Source organism: Microtus oregoni, unplaced genomic scaffold, assembly GCF_018167655.1.
Source record: "Microtus oregoni isolate MIOR12 unplaced genomic scaffold, Mior012 000031F_ref0000149, whole genome shotgun sequence".
Classification (NCBI taxonomy): Eukaryota; Metazoa; Chordata; class Mammalia; order Rodentia; family Cricetidae; genus Microtus; species Microtus oregoni.
Window position 1 is genome coordinate 11,818,340 of NW_024543090.1, and position 20,063 is coordinate 11,838,402.

The 20,063-nt window shown below is 36.9% G+C and overlaps 2 protein-coding genes across 2 annotated transcripts; both read left to right on the top strand.

The window, feature by feature from the left end:
- The first annotated feature begins 2,339 nt into the window (after positions 1-2,339).
- On the top strand, positions 2,340-3,302 carry LOC121465785 (olfactory receptor 4F3/4F16/4F29-like). The gene has a single exon (XM_041679179.1). The coding sequence runs from the start codon at positions 2,343-2,345 to the stop codon at positions 3,300-3,302; it is 960 nt and encodes a 319-aa protein (XP_041535113.1). The 5' UTR covers positions 2,340-2,342.
- A 15,795-nt stretch (positions 3,303-19,097) lies between these two features.
- Positions 19,098-20,063, top strand: LOC121465737 (olfactory receptor 4F3/4F16/4F29-like). The gene has a single exon (XM_041679112.1). It carries the CDS (start codon positions 19,101-19,103, stop codon positions 20,061-20,063), a length of 963 nt encoding a protein of 320 aa, XP_041535046.1. The 5' UTR covers positions 19,098-19,100.

Genomic DNA, 20,063 nt, shown 5'->3' on the forward strand with positions numbered 1-20,063 from the left:
ATTCTTTGGGTAGATGCCCAAGAGTGGTATAACTGGGCCCCTAGGTAGATCTATTCCAAATTTTCTGAGAACTTTCCATCTTGATTTCCAAACTGATTGGACAAGTTTGCACTCCCACCAGTAATGGAGAAGTGTTCCTTTTTCTCTGCATCCTTGCAAGCATGAGCTGTCACTTGCGTTTTTGATCTTAGACATTCTGAGAAGTGTAATATGTAATCTCATCGTATTTTGATTTGCATTTCCCTGATGGCTAAGGATGTTGAACACTTTCTGTTTCTATCCAATACTTATTTCACAGCTTTTTCTGAATATAAAGTTTGGGATATCCTCATGAGAAGACAGATGTAGGGTTCAAAACTATAGGGGTTGCTGTCTAATTGAGAAATTAATCAGATCAAGTTTGTAATGAGTACTAAACATAGACACATGGTTTCTTGAGAGCATATGTGCTGTTTGCATTTGAAATTTCATTATTTGATCACTAAAATGATGTGACTGGTGTAACATGCTATTGAATGGGTGATAGTACATTTTGAAATGCATTTTGGACATGACAATGTGATGTCCTCTGCTTATTCATGTTTATTAATGTTTTTAAGTAATTTATCTCACTAGTTGATTGCTAATAGGAGCAAGAGAAAGGAAGAAAATTACGCATATTATGAGCATTTATTGAACATCTATAAATGGAGCATCTTTCTATTGATGAAATGATTGTGTCTGTCTATGGTCACTACACCCTTATCCTTTCCAATCCTTGCCAAATGCATGATTGTGATATTTGTTTCATTCCTGTAACTTAACTGAAATAACTATTTCAATATGTTAAAACAGAGAAGTAAACACACAAAGAGAAGTGTCTCAGTATCTTTTCTAATAGTAGTCAGTCCGTGGTTGACCTATGAGCTTAATCATGGGTCTTGAATCCAAAGTCCAGATGTTGTCTACTATGCACTTTCTTCTCTAAAGAAACCTAAACTACAATATAATAATGATAAATATTTCATAGAATTATGGATAAAATACTCTTATGTGATGCTATTGTTGAGGGGCTTAAGAATCCACATCATGTAGAATATACTCTATGGTAATAATTATATTCACACCCAGGATTTATGAACTGATGGCCTTGAAGAGTCTAAATTTGGTATTTGAGTTTTATTTTAACATCAAATTGCTAGAGACATTTTTCAATGATTACAGTTCATGTACCTAACAACATGAATACCAGATCTTTTGCATGTTATCACAGTCTCTGTGAGTTCATATGTACATCATGCCTCTTCTGTCTTGTCCTGGCATCATCCACCACCTCTGGATTTTACCATCCTTCAACCTTCTCTCCCTGGCTTCCTTAGGTTCCATTTCTGCTGAGATTTTTTAGTAACTAAATTATGTGACTTCATTTTTACTTACCACTGTGACTTCCTGCCTTGTTAATGTAATTATAAAATACAGACTTCCATTTTTTCCTTTAAAGGTGCAGAATAGTCTCGGGTTCTTGGATATGTGTGTGTGTGTGTGTGTGTGTGTGTGTGTATGTGTGTGTGTGTGTGGTATGTTATACATGTATCTATCAATGAAGGCAAGTTGTTCACTTATAATGTTTATGGATAATTATACAATGAAAAAAATAATGTCATTTCTTCAAGATATATATCATGAAGGTGAGAATTTCTCTATCAGATGATAGTTCTTTTAATCTTTCCTATCTGTTATTTTCTTTTCATTTTGATTAGGGTCTTACAAATGATAGCCAAATGCAAATTTATAGTGCTACAAATCTAATCTGTCTTTAAAAATTTGCCAACATTCCATCATTTTCTTTAGAGGATGTATTCATTTATATTCTTACCATCAGTTTATTATGATGCCCTCTTTTAAAATATTTATTTCTAAAAATTTTATGTGAATTTATGTCTATGCATTTGTTATATGTGGATGGGTACCCATGGATGCCAGGCATTGAATCCTATAGACCTGGAGTTACAGGCAGCATTAACTTGCTTGATGTGAGTCCTGGTAACGAAACTTGGGTTCTAGGGAAGGTAGGAAGTACTGTTAACTGCTTCCTTAAATCCACCCAACCTTGTTATCTTTTGACTTTTTAAAAAAGTATCTTTTCATATGTGTCATGTCATAGTTCACTATAGTTTTAATTTACAATCCTGTTACGATTGCTTAAATTGAGCTTGTAATCATAGCTGTTTTATTTTGGGTTAGTTGTAATGTTTAGGTGAAAATAGACTTTCATAACTTGGAGTTTCTCCTATTCTATTAGTACAATTGTAATATGCAGTTTTCCCTATTTCCTCTTTCAGGTAGCCTTGCCATCAAAGACAATGGAAGGTGTGAATCAGTCTGTGGTGTCAGAGTTTGTGTTCCTGGGACTCACCAACTCTTGGAATATTCAATTGTTCCTTTTTGTGTTCTCCTCCACATTTTATATAGCAAGCATGACAGGAAACTCCCTCATCGTGTTCGCTGTGGCTTCTGACCCTCATTTAAACTCTCCCATGTACTTTCTGTTGGCTAATCTCTCCTTCATTGACTTGGGTATTTCTTCTGTCACTTCCCCCAAGATGATTTATGACCTATTCAGAAAGCATAAAGTCATCTCCTTTAGAGGCTGTATTACTCAGATCTTCTTCATCCATGTCATTGGTGGTGTAGAAATGGTTTTACTCATAGCCATGGCTTTTGACAGATATGTGGCCATATGTAAACTTCTATATTATCTGACCATTATGAGCCCAAAGATGTGCATCTTGTTTTCAGTGGCCTCCTGGGTGGTTGGATGTATGCATTCTCTGGTTCAAATGGCTTTTGTAGTAAACTTACCATTTTGTGGACCAAATGTTTTGGACAGCTTCTACTGTGACTTTCCCAGATTCATCAAACTTGCTTGCACAGACACATACAGACTGGAATTACTGGTATCAATCAATAGTCGATTCATGTCTGTGGGCTCCTTCTTCATTCTGATCATTTCCTACATTGTCATCATATTTACTGTTCCACATTCTTCAAGTGGCCCCTCCAAGGCTCTGTCTACACTTTCAGCTCATGTGACTGTGGTGGTCTTATTCTTTGGTCCTGTGATGTTTTTCTATACATGGCCTTCTTCTTACACACACTTGGTTAAGTTTCTGGCCATATATGATGCAATTGTCACTCCTTTCCTGAATCCTATAATTTACACATTGAGGAATCAAGAAATGAAAATGGCAGTAGTGAGAGGATTCAGCAAGCTAATGGGCTATAGACAAATTCTTAAACACCTGACCTGTGAACAGTCTTAACTGAGTACAGAAATTCACTGCAACATATTTCTGAGAAGAAATATTTCTTTGCCTATTTTTACATGTTTATCTATAATATATATGCTATTTTGTCTTGTACTTAGTAATGAGTGACAATATCCTATTAAAATACTAATTACATATATAACATATATTTATTTATGTTAATATATATATTACATATATTAAAATATAATGAGCTCAATTCCTAAGGAAATTCATACACATAAAGAAGATGGATATTTACTTTAAGGTCTTTAGAAGAGGAAAAACCTCTCTCTGTATCTCTCTCTTTCTCTCAAAATTATTTGTATTTTAAGAGTATGTTTGTATGTGTATGTCTTTGCACGTGTAAGGGCAGGTACCTCTGGAGCCTAGGAGAGAGCATTTGATATGCTGCTGGTGGAGTTTTATGTTGTTTTGAACCACCTGAACTAGGTGACCGGAACCAATCTTGGGCCCTCTTAAAGGATAGTGTACACTCTTAAAGGTGAACCATCTCTCTAGACTCTGTTTCTAATTTTGAATAGAACTGTTTGTGAAAAATAGAGACTTCTTGTTGCATTCCACATAGCGTTTATATAAGAATTATTGAACTGAATCATTTTTCCATGTGTGCACCATCATGCTGCCTTTTCTTCTCTTTTGGACTTTTGCAGTTAAGCAAGGAATATAGAACTTTTAAATGCACATCAGAGTCTTACATAAGTATTGCTTGGGTAGAAACTTTGTGAGTTATGTTTGGAACAACAAAAATGTGCAAAAGAAACATGTTGATCTTTTCTTCTGCTGCTTTGATAGTAGACTACTCAAAGACATTTAATATAACTTTTTTTCCTATTTTTTATCTTCCTTTTTTATTTTGTCTTCTCATAATGCAAAGAGATGTTTGGGTGACATTTGGATGGTAAAATGCTCTTGTTTTAAGATAGATGCAAGTATAGAATCAAAACACTTAATATACATTTCTAGTGGTAATGTACAAATATTTGGGACCACTAAGATTTTTAGAGTTTCCTTCCTTGTTCTCATTCTCTCCTTTCAGTTCCTCCATGTCCCAGGTCAGCTGCAAGTATCATTGTGATAAAATTCCCAGGCTTTGCTCACATGACAAACATTAAGATAGACACAACATTCCTGGTTTCTGTTTCATGGCCATTTTTCCTTTAAAAATTTTGGATCAAAAGTTCCAGGTCCAGAGTGAGATTTAGTAACAACAGATGTACCAGGACCTTTTTTTTTAAATGAAACTCATATTTCCATTAAATTCCATTAAAGAATCCCTTATGGATGATTTTTAGAATAGGTTACCAAATGTAGCTATGAGGGATATAGACTCATATGTCCTTGTATTATCTTCATTTGTGGATTTCAAGAATACCTTATCAATCTAAATGTTTTTTATCTGCATTGGGCCCAAAGTTCACAGCAAATGAAATGTGAAAATGAGTTTGTAACAGACTCCAGTAGTCTACCCACACACTTTACTATTTATAAGCAACCAATTTAATAGATTAATGGAACACTTCATAAAGTTATTGTCATATTGTTCATTGATGTGTGGTTTTTATGGTGATTTGGTGGTTTCAGAAGGAATGCATCAAAAACCTGCACTAAGCCAGCCCCTGGATCTTGCCGTTGTGATTTCATGCTTGCCACCTTAGGTCTATGTGCTCAGTGACTTTCCTACTGTGCTACTGTGTTCCATCTAAGCTCCGTGTGCAGAACTTGGTGAGCCTTCCACAGACTTCTGAGAGTCATCAGTTGGAAACTCCTAACTATACAGAAAATTTGTTCTAGCACTCAGTAGCTGCAACTATTTCTATGTGAATAGACATCTCTTTCTTGTTTTCCTTTTTTTGAGATTTGCAATTTTTGGGGGGATTTGCAATTTTTTATTGATTTTTATTGAGCTCTGCATTTTTCTTTTGTCTTTGTTCTTGTCATTCTTATTGTTCTTATTATTAATGTTGTTGTTCTTCTTCTTGAATTACAGACATTTTCCTTTAGTTAACAAATATTAAAGTTTTCAGATTGAGAAAATATAAAACTCCAGGATAGCAACTGGAATAGAGTATTAAAAAATTTTCAGATTTATTTTTCTAGAGGTTACTGACATATATATTTGGATGCTTGAAATTAGTAATTTGATATGATCTGAGACAGTTTTTCTAAGAATAAGCAAGCTGATACTTATTGTATAAATCTATTTTTATACATAACGTAATTGTTTATTGATTCTTCAGGAATTTTATATCATGCGCCCCAATCTTATTCACCTCTCAATCTCCCCATGCCTATCTCTAATCCCTGCAGCATCACCTCCCAAAAATCCCTCCAAATTAATTAAAATAAAATAAAACAAAACCCCACCTCTCTCCCTCATCTTTCCCATATCTAACACCTCTTCGTTCCTCCTAGTGCATTGGGAGTTCTGGTGTTCAATTTGCCCTACTTTCAAATATTCATTGCTAATGAGTCATAGGTATGGTTCAAGGTCTCTGGCCTCTAGCACACCATCATTTATGGACTCTTACCAAAACTCCTCTCAGAGTTTCTGCTGTTGTCAGGAGTCATGGGGATTCTGTGGCTAGTATTCGATAGGACCAGTCCCTTCAAATGCTCACTCATATTTGGTTTCTAGCCATAAACCAAGGACATTGAGCCTATAATTAGTGATCCTAGAGAAGCTAAATAAGGAGAACCCAAAGAAAAACATATAGGCATCCTCCTGATTATTAATCTTCAGCAAGCGATGAAAGGAGACAAAGACAGAGACCCACATTGGAGCACAGGACTGAATTCTCAAGGTCCAAATCAGGAGCAGAAGGAGAGAGAGCACGAGCAAGGAACTCAGGACCGCGAGGGGTGCACCCACACACTGAGACAATGGGGATGTTCTATTGGGAACTCACCAAGGCCAGCTGGCCTGGGTCTGGAAAAGCCTGAGATAAAACTGAACTCTCTGAACATAGCAGACAATGAGGACTACTGAGAACTCAAGAACAATGGCAATGTGTTTCTGATCCTTCTGCACGCAATGGCTTTGTGGGAGCCTAGGCAGTTTGGATGCTCAACTTACTAGACCTGGATGGAGGTGGGAGTTCCTTGGACTTCCCACAGGACAGGGAACCCTGATTGCTTTTCGGGCTGAGGCGGGGGAGGGGGGGACTCAATTGGGGGAGGGGGAGGGAAATGGGAGGCGGTGGCGGGGAAGAGACAGAAATCTTTAATAAATAAATAAATTAAAAACAAACAAACAAACAAAAAAACAAATGCTCCAGCAGATCCTAGGTAGTGTAGATGTTAGGATGGGCCAACCCAAGGTCCAGAATGTGGGTCTGAGTGGTAATGGTGCTGGTCATTCCAGTCCACTGGAACCAGCCCTCACCCAGGCAAGCGGCAGAGCCAGCTCTCCTAGTCCCATGCAATCAGGTCCTCTTTATTGCGAGGAGGGGGCAGCTCTCCCATGAGGGGTAGAGCCAGCTCTCCTGTTTCAGTGTCCAGTGAGGGGCATAGGCCTCTATCCCAGGTCCAGTGAAAGGTAAAACTGGCATGGCTCTTACAGTCTCCTGTAGGAACTTTGGACATGATCATCAATACAGATCTCAGCTGTAATGGGACCAGGGATCCAGACATGGCAGCAGCTTTATCCCCAGCATCATCGTGGCCGCAGTGGCAACATGGTCATCCAGATCAGTATGTCCCCAGCAGTTGTATGACCCTTGGACATCAACATGGTCTCTGGTGACTGACCAGATGCCAGGTTTTCATACAGTTTGGGTGGAGCTGCTGCCTAGGCCATGTCTGGGGCCATGGTCCTGCAGCAGTCAGGGTCTGAATTTATGTCCATGGCTCCTCTTACCACAGACATCACTTCTTATACTTTATTTACATCTCTATACGGAGTTGCCCCAAGACTGAATTCCAATCACTAGTGACCTGCTGCTTAGCCTTTTACATTTGGGTAACAACAGATCTCCAAACACCTATTCAACTAAGGAGGGACCAAGCTATCCACACCAAGGAACACTGTCAATGACCTATGTCTAGATTCTTTGGTCATATCACAAAGACAGAACATGAATAACTAAGACAACATGCCTCCTACAAAAATGCAGACATGACTATTCTAACATCTGATGAAAAAGATTTCAAGTCAAAACCAGTCAGAGAGATAAGGAGGACCAATTCATATGCATTAAAGGAAAAATCCAAGAAGCTAATACAATTCTAAACATATACACATTGAACACAAGAAAACCTGATTTCATAAAAGAAATACTATTATTCTTAAAACCACGGATTAACCACCAAATAGTGATAGTGGATGACTTAAATATCCCAATAAGTAAGTCTATAGGACAAAATCTGAACAGAGAAAACCTGAAGTTAAATGACATAAAACAAATAGACTAAAGAAACATCTACAGAACATTCTACACCAATAATAAACAACACATCTACTTCTCAGCAGTCCAGGAAACTTTCCACAAACCCGATTGTATATTAGGATGCAAAACTTTACTCAAAATAGAAAAACTGAAATGACGTTTTGTCTTTTATATTACCCCAATGGGATAAGGTTGAATATCAATACCAGTAGATTCTACAAAAAGCATACCAGCTCATAGAGACCAATCAACATACTACCGAATGATAATTGACTCAAGGAAGAAATGGAGAAGGAAGTTTAAAAATTCTATAATTGAATGTAAATGAAAACACAGTGTCTAAAAATTTATGGAACATAAAGAAGGTAGTCAAAATTGGCAAATTTTAGAGCACTATGTCAAGTGAAAAACTCAATTAAGTGCTTGAAGGCCTTTGAATATCGACAACAATCAACTCACCCAAACAGTAGATGGGAAGAGATAATCAAACACTAGCTGAAATGAACAAAATAGAAAAAAAAAAAGATTTACAAAAAAAACAATGACATTAAGAGCCTGCATAATGCTTGTACATATATTATAGGACAGGCTATTTGTATTGGATAGCCAATTAGTGTGCTCTTTCATGGGGAAGATTATTTCTCCCAAAGTCAGCATTCCTGAGCTATCTGTAGTTCTCTGTGTAGCAATGAGCCTCTCGGGCTTTGCTCACCCATTTTACCATGGATGTTTGCCTTGTTCACATCATGTTTAGACAATCATGCTGAAATTTTATGATTACAACTTCTAACATAACTAGAGGTCACAATCTCATAGCAAACTCCCTGTTCTCTGACTCTTACAATCTTTCTGACCTCTTCTACAATTACTGCTGAATCTGAGGTGTGGGAGATGTTTTGTTTAAATAATGGTCTCCATCCATTTCAAAGAGGAGCTTCCTTGATGAGGGGTGAGGATGACACCTCTCTTTGTTTATAAGGACAAATATTTAGAGTGCAGTTAGAGATAACGCTGGTTTAATAAAGTGATAGTTGTTGGTTTTCCTCCATGATCCATGAATCTCCTAGCCCAAAGTAGCTGGCAAGGTTTCCATTCGCATGCATAATTACCCTGTTCTTAAACAGTTGTTTTATTTGTTTATTTATTTAGTTTTTTTTTTTGACACGGGTTTTTCAGTGTAGCCTTGGCTGTCCTGTAACTCACTTTAGACCAGGTCGGTCTTAAACTCACAGAGATCTACCTGCCTCTGCTTTCTGTGTGCTGAGATTAAAGGTGTGTGTTACCGCATCCCAGTTTGAACAAGTTTTAAGAAATTATGTATTTTTTTCCTTTTTTTAATTTTTTAAATTTTATTTTATATTCCATCCACGTTCTCAACCCCAACTGAAATAATCACACAGAAACTGTATTATTTAAATCACTGCTTGTTCCATTAACTCTAGATTCTTATTAGCTAACTCTTACAACTTAATTTAACCCATTTCTATTAATCTGTGTATCACCAGCTGTGGACTACCAGCGTGGTTCTGGCATGTCTGTTCCTGGTGGGGCTATATAGCATCTCTGAGATGCCTCATTCTTTCTCCCAGCATTCAGTTTAGTGTTCCCTGTCTATCTTTGTTCTGTCCTGTTATAGGCTCAAGCCTGCTTTCTTTATTAGTTAATGTTAATCACAGCATACAGAGGGGAATTCCACATCACAGGATGAAGGCTTAATGATGATAGTTGGAGTATTCACCAATCTGATTACAGGGGAAGACCACTTAGGGTTCTCTTTCCACTATTGCTAGGAGTCTTAGTTGAGGTCATCCTTGCAGATTCTTGGAAATTTCCTGGCACTAGGTTTCTCCCCAACCTCATAGTGGCTCTCTCTATCTAGATCTCTCCATTTCATTCCCGCATTGTCCCTCTTCCTCCTCAACCAGTCTATTTCCTCAAGTTGTCATCTCCCATTCCCTCTTCTTTACAACCCCATTTCCCCTGTTTACCCAGGGAGAGTTCATCTGCTTCTCCTTCCCTAAGCCATCCATGTGTCACTCTTAGGGTCTTCTTTGTTTACCTGCCTTCTCAGAATCTGTGGATTGTAGTTTGAATATCCTTTGCTTTATATCTAATATCCATTTATTGTTGAGTATAAACCGTGTTTATCTTTTTAAGTCTGGGGTACCTCATTTGGGATAGTTCTTTCTAATTCCATCAATTTTCCTGTAAATTTCAAGATGTCATTGTTTTATACAGCTGACTAATACTTCAACATTCTTTATCCATTCTTTGGTTGGTAGGCATCTAGATTACTTTCAGGTTCTGAGTATTATGAATAATACTGCTATGAAATAGTTGATCAAGTGTCCTTGTGGTATGATTGAGTATCTTATAGATATATGACCAGGAGTGGTATCATTGGCTGTTGTAGGAGAGATGCTACTTGTTTTCCCAGCCACCTGGCTAGCTTACACCCACCCAAAATAACCACACAAAATCTGTGTTCATTAAATCACTGCTTGGCCTATTAGCTTTAACATCTTATTGGCTAGCTCTTATACCTTGATTTTGCCCAGTTTTATTAATCTATGCGTCACCACATGGCTGTGGCTTACCAGGAAATATTCAGCACGTCTGATTCTGGTGGCTCCATGGTGTCTCTCCCCTCTGCTTTCTTCTTTCCAGAATTCAGTTCTGTCTTCTCCACCTACCTAAGTTCTGGCCTATCAGGCCAAGGCAGTTTTTTTTATTCATTAACCAATACAAGCAACTCATAGAAAGAAGGACCTTCTACACCAATTGACCTCGAAGTAGACTGATTTCCAGTTTTCTGAGAAAAAGTCACACTGGTTTCTAAAGTGACTATACAAGTTTGATCTCCCACAAGCAGTGGAGGAGTGATCCCCTGACCCCACATCTTCTCCAACATAAGCTATTCTCAATACTTTTGATCCTACTCATTCTGAAGGTGTAAGATGGTATCTCAGAAACATTTTGATTTGCATTTCCCTGATGATTAAGGATGTTGAGCAATTCCTTAAATGTCTTTATGTCATTTGTGATTCTTCTGCTGAGAATTCTTTGTTTAGCTCTGTACCCCATTTTTTTAAACTGGAACTTTTGGGTACAGTCGATTTAGTGTTCTGTAAGTTTCTTGTATTTTCATAAGTGTTTCCTTCCTTAAGTTTGTAAAGTTTTCTTTTATGATTTTGTTTAATATATTTTCTGTGCCTTTGAGCTGCTATTCTTCTCCTTTCTCCAACCCTATTGTTCTTAGGTTTGGTCTTTTCATGGTGTCCCAGATTTCCTGGACATTTTGTGTTATGACCTATTTGCCTTTATTTTTTTCTTTGCCCCCAAAATCTATTTCTTTTGCTTTTTCTGGGTTGGGAGGTTCAGGTCTTTCTGTTGTAGGACGACAAGGTTCTGGTGGTGCTACATTGCTCTTTAGATTGTTTAATATATTCTTGCATTAGTGTCTACCCATCTGTTAGTACAGTTGGTGCAGGCAGTGTCTTTGCTCTTAGTTTGACTTTTGCAGTTGGTGTCTGGGTCTCATGTCTTGGACCAATCTGTGCAGTTACTCCCTGTATTAGGGAGTGGCTCTTGGTTCACTCTGTGTACTCACAGTCTGTTTCTCAGGGAGATGCTGGTCACTTTCCGCTGGTCAGTTCTGTGCAGTCACAGTCTGTATCTCAGGGGACTGCTGAGGTCACAGAGAATGAGTAGGCTTGCGAGTGAAATGGGACATGTAGATTGCAGTACTTGATAGGTGGTGCTTGGGCACACTGCCTATAGGAGGCTTGCTCTTGTAGCTGAGGTGTGTCGGGGGTAAAAGGCCCAGGTTTTGCCTAGGGCCTACATACTGGGCTGTCCAGCTGAAAGGCTGGTCACTCACCTTTTGCTTTGTTCTATGCAGTTGTAGTCTGTGTCTCGAGGAGCTGCTGAAGTAGCCTGAGATAGGTGGGTTTAGGGATGAAGTGGTACTTGTTGATGCTATGTATTTTGAGGTGGCTCTGGAGCAGGAAAATAATATGCAAATTTTGTAGAAAAAGATAAAATTGCAGAGTAGAGTGTCACAGTTTCTTTATCATGAACACACACATGCACAGACACACACACACACACGATTTTAGACATTTTCTCTAGGTAATTTAAACAAGGAGACAACATCTACAAGACAATCAGGACAATTTTTCAGGAGAGTCTCCTCCATACTCAGATGATTCTAATTTGTGGCAAGTTGACATTAAAACCAACCATAATGTACATTCTCTCTCTCTCTCTCTCTCTCTCTCTCTCTCTCTCTCTCTCTCTGTGTGTGTGTGTGTGCATACAACTTGCAGTATATTTTCCAAAACCCAGAAGAAATCATAAACCTGTATTGTGAATGTATTCACATATATTTGTGGCCTAACTTGGAATTGACCATCCACTGAAAAAAATCTAATACAGAAATCTTTCACTTATATGGTTTTGACTCTATATTACAATGGGGACTGGAAACATGAGATTTAGACTTTAGGGATTGTATTTATATTCTTTTAATAATCTCTGATAAGTGGTTTACATGTGCTGTAAATAAATAATGATACATATAAAATGTATCACATCAAGGTATATCGCCAATTAAAGTAAAACTATTTTACTTCTTAAGTAGAGAATATAATATAGTACAAATCCTGATGGAGGATAAGATGATCTGAGGGAAATTGTGCTATTAGAAGAAATCTCATGATAACATGCAAAGATATAATTACTCATTATATGGCCCAATGCTTTCTTAATTTGATATTATTTTCCCAACCCTGTTCATCCCTCAGATTTAAGAAAACTGAAGGTACAAGTATTTCACCCCTCCAGTTACACCCAGTTTCTGTTTCTCTCCTATTTGTGGATATATTAAGCACCTGTCCAAGCCCTTGACACAGTATGCCATTCCTAGGCGCAGCCATTTCCAGTATAATTCACAGTGACTAAACTCTTACTGTGCTGTGATACTTATTGAAAAATAAATCTATTTTTGTCTACATTCATGTTTATTTACTTGTACAACAGTTTATAAGGTGTTGTTCTGCTGTCTGTTCTTTGTATAAACTGTAAGTCTTCTTATATAGTCTCAACATACTTTTTAGGGGGTTGTTACGTGTGTGGAACATAGTTTCTTTGTTATTCTTAGTTGACAGAAATTTTAGTTATTTCATTTACTTTAGAGATTTATTTACTGCACTTGATTTCTGTCCAGCTCAATCTATGCACACATCTATAATTATAGGTCACAGTTTTACAGAAAATGAAGACTTCTCGAAAATTCTTCTTTGTTTTAAACTACACTTTAATTAGTACATTAGTTTGATTTAACTCTGTGATGATAGCTAAACACTGAGAAAATACACTTTAATTAGTACATTAGTTTGATTTAACTCGGTGATGATAGTTAAACATTGAGAAAATATTTATCAATTATTAAGGAATAATATCAATGGGATTTTTTTGCTTTGAACAAGATCTCACTATTTAGCTCTAAATGTTCTGAAAGTCACTATGTAAGGCTGGCTTCAAACTCACAGAGATCCACCTGCCTCTGTCTTCTGATTGCTGAGATTAAAGGTGTGTGCCACCATGTTAACTTTCAAATTCACGTAGGTTAATGTTACCATAACAATCCTGGTTTTCTTTTATTCTTCCTTTTAATATCATACTATGGGCTATAGAAATTCTTTGGTCACATAGACCAAAAAAAAAAAATACTCTAGAGAAAAGAATTTTATAGCCACATGATGCTTTTAAATTGCTATGTTTTTTGAGTATACCTTGTCTGTGGCCTCTTGAGGTACATATAATTAGCTTCTTATCTCCCTAATGGAAGATTCCATGTAGCATTTTATGTTAGGGCACACAGAGAAGCCTGACTCTGCTAAGATGATGTTGTTATCATTCAGGTAAAATGCATGTCTAAAAATAAACTTAACAATGCTTGGGTGGCTAATTCCCAGATGCTAGTTTGTGCTTGGAATTACTGTGGATAAGAGTCACATCCTAAAGGGATTGAGGAAGATGAGCAAAGTAGAGAGCAGTCAGGAAAAGAAATTGAACGCACAGGAGGATAGCTGATAAACAGCAACTGAAGTATTGGCAAAGGCTAAGTAACCGACTGCCTATGAGCTAGACCCACATTGTAAATGGCCTTGAGAAGCCAAACAACCTTGTAACATTTTCTACTAAGTTTGTGTAGCAATATAATGAATCATTCTTTATTCACCAATAATTGATTGAATGAATGATACAATACACCCTATGATCTAATGAGATATTAAAGATACTTGTAAGTAAAAAGGAAAGATTTGTAATTTTCTCCTCACTGACTTTTAAAAATAGTTTGAGTGTGAACAAGTCACCTTCTACCAAACATTATGTGATTGTTCTGTAAAACAGAAGTAAATTTGGTCAAGATTTTCATGCTTTTCAGGTTGGAAGAGTGTTATGAAAACCTGACCAGAAGTAAATTTTAAGATGTGACCAAAAGCCTCAATGTTGCAAACAGATGTTGTGATAAAATGTCATTTTAATTTTAGAACAAAATGGTACTTAAAATATAAAAAGTTGAATTTATTTTCTTGCTTTCAGCTCTGGTATAAAATATAAAGTTGGAATGTTTGTATTAATTTGATTCTGATCCGTGATCTGATCAGAAAGACTTTAAAGATGTTGAAGTGACTTTTACCTAATTATATTTTTGAAAAGAATACAGAATTATTCATATCTTACAAACTATTTAATAGATATAGTTATGTTTAAATTAGAAGCATCCAAATTTGGGTAGGTATCCTTAAGTTGAGGAAATGATTTGAAATAATAAGCATAGTGAAAATACAGACAGATTCAACTGAGATAAGTTCATAATTTAAATATTTATGCCTAGTTTATAGTAAGCTTTCTCATTTTTCTATTCCCAATTATATACCAACTTTTCAAATTTTATAGTCTTTCTATGTGCATTCTTCATGATCTAGGTCTAGATTTTTTTTTCAATCTTATTTACCTTTTTATTCCTGCTTTTTGCAGCCTGAAAATAATTTTTTAATGTTTAGAAGAAAATTACTCCAGGGAGGACAATTTTTAAATCTCAACAGCACTTTAGGGGAGAAACGATGGAGAGGGGCAAAAGAAAGAGTCTGAGAGCGAGAGCGAGAGCGAGAGCGAGAGCGAGAGAGAGAGAGAGAGAGAGAGAGAGTTAATTTGACATGGAAAGAGGGACATGGAAGGAAAAGGAACTTTAAAGAAAGAGTAAGGACACCCTGAGAACCAGAGGAAGTATGCTTAAGACAGGCTTAGGGTTAGAGTTAGAAAGATTCAAATAAAAATTACAGTTTATTTTCTTTATCAATTCATAACTCTATCCAATCTTTAATATTATATAATCATGTGTATTTTGTGTAGTTTTAAAGAACATAAATGAAGAATTGTCCGTTTTTGCCAAATATGTATTTCCCCCTCATTTTCTAGGTTTTCAGAGTCTAAGCTTTGGGATGCACTAATGAGAAGCCAGACTTAAATTGAGCTGTATAAGGGTTGCTGTTTGAGAAATAAACCAATGAATTAAAATTCGTGAGTACTAAACGTATATATGATATTCTTTGAAAGCAAATGCACCAACTTCACATTTGAAATGTTGTGATATATTGTTGTTGAAATGATGTGAATAATGTAATGTGTTAGTTAATGGGAGATGGGTAGTACATTTTGAAACATACTTGGGCATGGTAGTGTGATGCCCTATGCTTATCCATATTCATTAATGTTTTTAAGTAATCTCGTGAGTTAGTCACTATTATGAGCAAAAGGAAGAAATATATTGATATTATTAGCATTAATTGAACATCCACAAATGGGGAACTTATCTATTGTGAACATGATTGTGTCTATGGCCACCTCACCCTGCCCTGCTCATCCTTACTGAATGCATGATTGCAATCTTTGTTTTATTCCTATAACTTTATTGTAGTAGCCATTTTAATATGTTTAAGACAAAGAGAACACAAGTTTTGTGGCACAGTACCTTTTCTAATAGTAGTCATCACATAGCTGATTAATCAGGGATCCTGAATCAAAAGCTCAGATGTTGTCTGCTGTGCTGTTTCTTCTCTAAATAAAATGAAACCACCAAATAATATGATAAATCTTTTCATAGAGTTATGATAAAAGGATTATTACAATATTTTTTGTTTTTATTTATGTCCATTTTTTAATCCATGTGTCTATAAGTGTTCAATGGACAGAGGTTGTTCATCATAATATTAATTTTTAGGAATAATACAAAAAATGGGGAAATATATTGACTTAATGTTTCCTTCTGGATATATACCCTTAAGGTGAGAATTTCTATATTTTCTTTTTTATTTATTTTTTCCGTTTATTTATTTATTAAAGATTTCTGTCGATTCCCAGCCACCGCCTCCCATTTACCTCCCTCTCCCCCAATCAAGTTCCCCTCCCTTGTCAGCCCATAGAGCTATCAGGGTTCCCTGCCCTGTGGGAAGTCCAAGGACCACCCACCTCCATTCAGGTCTAGTAAGGTGAGCATCCAAACTGCCTAGGCTCCCACAAAGCCAGTATATGCAGTAGGATCAAAACTCATTGCCATTGTTCTTGAGTTCTCAGGAGTCCTCAGTGTCCACTATGTTCAGCGAGTCCGGTTTTATCCCAGGCATTTTCAGATCCAGGCCAGCTGGCATTGGTGTTTTCCTATATGTTTTTCTTTGGGTTCTCCTTATTTAGCTTCTCTAGGATCACTAATTATATGTTCAATGTCCTTTGTTATGGCTAGAAATCAAATATGAGTGAGTATGTCCCATGTTCCTCTTTTTGGGTCTGGCTTACCTCACTCAGGATAGTGTTTTCTATTTCCATCCACTTGTATGCAAAATTCAAGAAGTCCTTATTTTTTACTGCTGAGTAGTACTCTAATATGTATACATTCCATACTTTCTTAATCCATTCTTCCATTTGAAGGGCATCTAGGTTGTTTCCAGGTTCTGGCTATTACAAACAATGCTGCTACGAACATAGTAGAGCATATACTTTTGTTGTATGGTAAGGCGTCATTTGGGTATATACCCAAGAGTGGTATTGCTGGTTCCAGAGGTAGGTTGATCCCGAATTTCCTGAGAAACCGCCACACTGCTTTCCAAAGTGGTTGCACAAGTTTGTATTCCCACCAGCAATGGATGAGTGTACCCCTTTCTCCACAACCTCTCCAGCAAAAGCTATCATTGGTGCTTTTTATTTTAGCCATTCTGACAGGTGTAAGATGGTATCTTAAAGTTGTCTTGATTTGCAATTCCCTGATCGCTAAGGAAGTTGAGCATGACCTTAAGTGTCTTTTGGCCATTTGAACTTCTTCTGTTGAGAATTCTCTGTTCAGCTCAGTGCGCCATTTTATAATTGGGTTGATTTGATTTTTACGGTCTAGTTTCTGGAGTTCTTTATATATTTTGGAGATCAGACCTTTGTCAGTTGCGGGGTTGGTGAAGATCTTCTCCCAGTCAGTGGGTTGCCTTTGTGTCTTAGTGACAGTGTCCTTTGCCTTACAGAAGCTTCTCAGTCTCAGGAGGTCCCATTTATTCAATGAGGCCCTTAATGTCAGTGCTGCTGGGGTTATACGTAGGAAGTGGTCTCCTATGCCCATGTGTTGTAGAGTACTTCCCGCTTTCTCTTCTATCAGGTTCAGTGTGATCGGACTGATATTGAGGTCTCTAATCCATTTAGACTTGAGTTTTGTGCATGGTGATAGATATGGATCTAGTTTCATTCTTCTACAGGTTGACATCCAGTTGTGCCAGCACCATTTGTTGAAGATGCTCTCTTTTTTCCATTGTATACTCTTAGCTCCTTCATCGAAAATCAGGTGTTCATATGTTTGTGGGTTAATGTCAGGGTCTTCTCTTCAATTCCATTTGTCGACTTCCCTGTTTTTATGCCAATACCAAGCTTTTTTTAATACTGTAGCTCTGTAATAGAGTTTGAAGTCAGGGATGGTAATGCCTCCAGATGATCCTTTATTGTATAAGATTGTTTTGACTATCCTGGGTTTTTTGTTTTTCCATATAAAGTTTTTTATTGTCTTCTCCAGCTCTGTGAAGAATTTTGATGGGAGTTTGATGGGGATTGCATTGAATCTATAGATTGCTTTTGGTAGAATTGCCATTTTTACTATGTTGATCCTCCCAATCCAAGAGCAGGGGAGATCCTTCCATTTTCTGGTGTCCACTTCAATTTCTTTCTTCAAAGACTTGAAGTTCTTTTCATATAGATCTTTCACTTCCTTTGTCAGAGTTACCCCAAGATATTTTATGTTATTTGTGGCTATCGTGAAAGGTGATGCTTCTCTGATTTCCCTCTCTGTTTCCTTATCCTTAGTGTATAGGAAGGCCACTGATTTTTTGGAGTTGATCTTGTATCCTGCCACATTACTAAAGGTGTTTATCAGCTGTAGGAGTTCTTTGGTAGAGTTTTTGGGGTCACTTATGTATACTATCATATCATCTGCAAATAACGAAAGCTTAACTTCTTCCTTTCCAATACGAATTCCCTTGATCTCCTTATGTTGTCTTATTGCTATTGCTAGAACTTCAAGGACTATATTGAAGAGGTATGGAGAGAGTGGAGAAATTCTATATTGTATGGTACTTCTCGTTTAATCATTTGCATCTTTTGTCTTCTTTTTTCTACCTTATATCTCACCACACTTCTCTTTTTGTATTATACTATTAAGTATAAAACCAATATAAGGATAAAATTTGTTAGACAAGCACACCTATACTGTGCTGCAAATCTAGTCTCTAGTTTTTGAAAACTTCCCATACTTTTTCCTTTATGGATGTGTTAATTTAAATTGTCATCAACAGTTTATAAAAATATTCTCTTTATAAACATTCATTTAAAAGTTACATGTATGTGTCTTTGTGATTAATTTTATGATTCATGCTTGAGAAAATCTCATGAAACTAAGAGGTGTCATTAGATTCCCTGGAGCTAGAACTATAGACTATTGTAAGCTACTTGGTATGGATGCTAAGAACAGAGCGGGGGTCTTTTGAAAGAGTAGCAACTGCTCTTAATAAACGAGGCAGTTCACCTGGCCCTAATATCCTCATTTAAAGCCCCCCAACCCTTACTGTCTTTGAGTTTTTGATGAAAACTTTTGTTACAGGAGTTAAATACTATTTCCAACTAATTTATAAATTTCAGATTATTGGTTGTGTATAGAACTTTCTTGTCTCACACTACTCACTTTAAAGTTAGATTCAATGTTGCAATAAAATAGATTTTCATTACTAGGAGATTCTCCTATTCTATTTATAAAATTATAATTTATAGTTTCTCACATTTCTTCCTTCAGGTAGCACTGCCAACAGAGCCAATGGAAGGAAAGAATCAGTCTGTGGTGTCAGAGTTTGTGTTCCTGGGACTCACCAACTCTTGGGACATCCAATTATTCCTTTTTGTGTTCTCCTCCATGCTTTATGTAGCAAGCATGACAGGAAACTCCCTCATCGTAATCACTGTGGCTTCTGATCCTCACTTACACTCTCCCATGTACTTTCTGTTGGCTAACCTCTCCTTCATCGACTTGGGTGTTTCTTCTGTTATTTCCCCCAAGATGATTTATGATTTGTTGAGAAAGCATAAAGTCATCACTTTTAGAGGATGCATCACTCAGATATTCTTCATTCACTTCATTGGTGGTGTGGAGATGGTTTTACTCATAGCCATGGCTTTTGACAGATATGTGGCCATATGTAAGCCTCTCCATTATCTGACCATTATGAGTCCAAAGATGTGTGTCTTGTTTTCAGTGGCCTCCTGGGTGGTTGGCCTTATGCATTCTCTTATTCAATTGGCTTTTGTAGTAAACTTACCATTCTGTGGACCAAATGTTTTGGACAGCTTCTACTGTGACTTTCCTGGGTTCATCAAACTTGCCTGTGTAGATACACACAAACTGAAATTACTGGTCTTTGTCAACAGTGGATTCATATCTGTGGGCTCCTTCTTCATACTGATCATTTCCTATATTGTCATTATATTTACTGTTCACAAACATTCTTCAAGTGGCTCCTCCAAAGCTCTGTCTACACTTTCAGCTCATGTGACCGTGGTGGTCTTAGCTTTTGGTCCTGTGATGTTCATCTACACATGGCCTTCTTCTTTCACACACTTGGATAAGTTTCTGTCCATATTTGATGCAGTTGTCACTCCCTTTCTGAACCCTGTGATCTATACATTCAGGAATCAAGAAATGAAAATGGCAATGATGAGAGTATTTAAACAGATAATTGTTTATAGACAAATAATTAAACACTTGCACACTGATCATTCTTAA

What these genes read in the sequence shown, in the direction of transcription:
- LOC121465785 (XM_041679179.1), top strand. Translation starts at nt 2,343, where the DNA reads ATGGAAGGTGTGAATCAGTCTGTGGTGTCAGAGTTTGTGTTCCTGGGA.
- LOC121465737 (XM_041679112.1), top strand. Translation starts at nt 19,101, where the DNA reads ATGGAAGGAAAGAATCAGTCTGTGGTGTCAGAGTTTGTGTTCCTGGGA.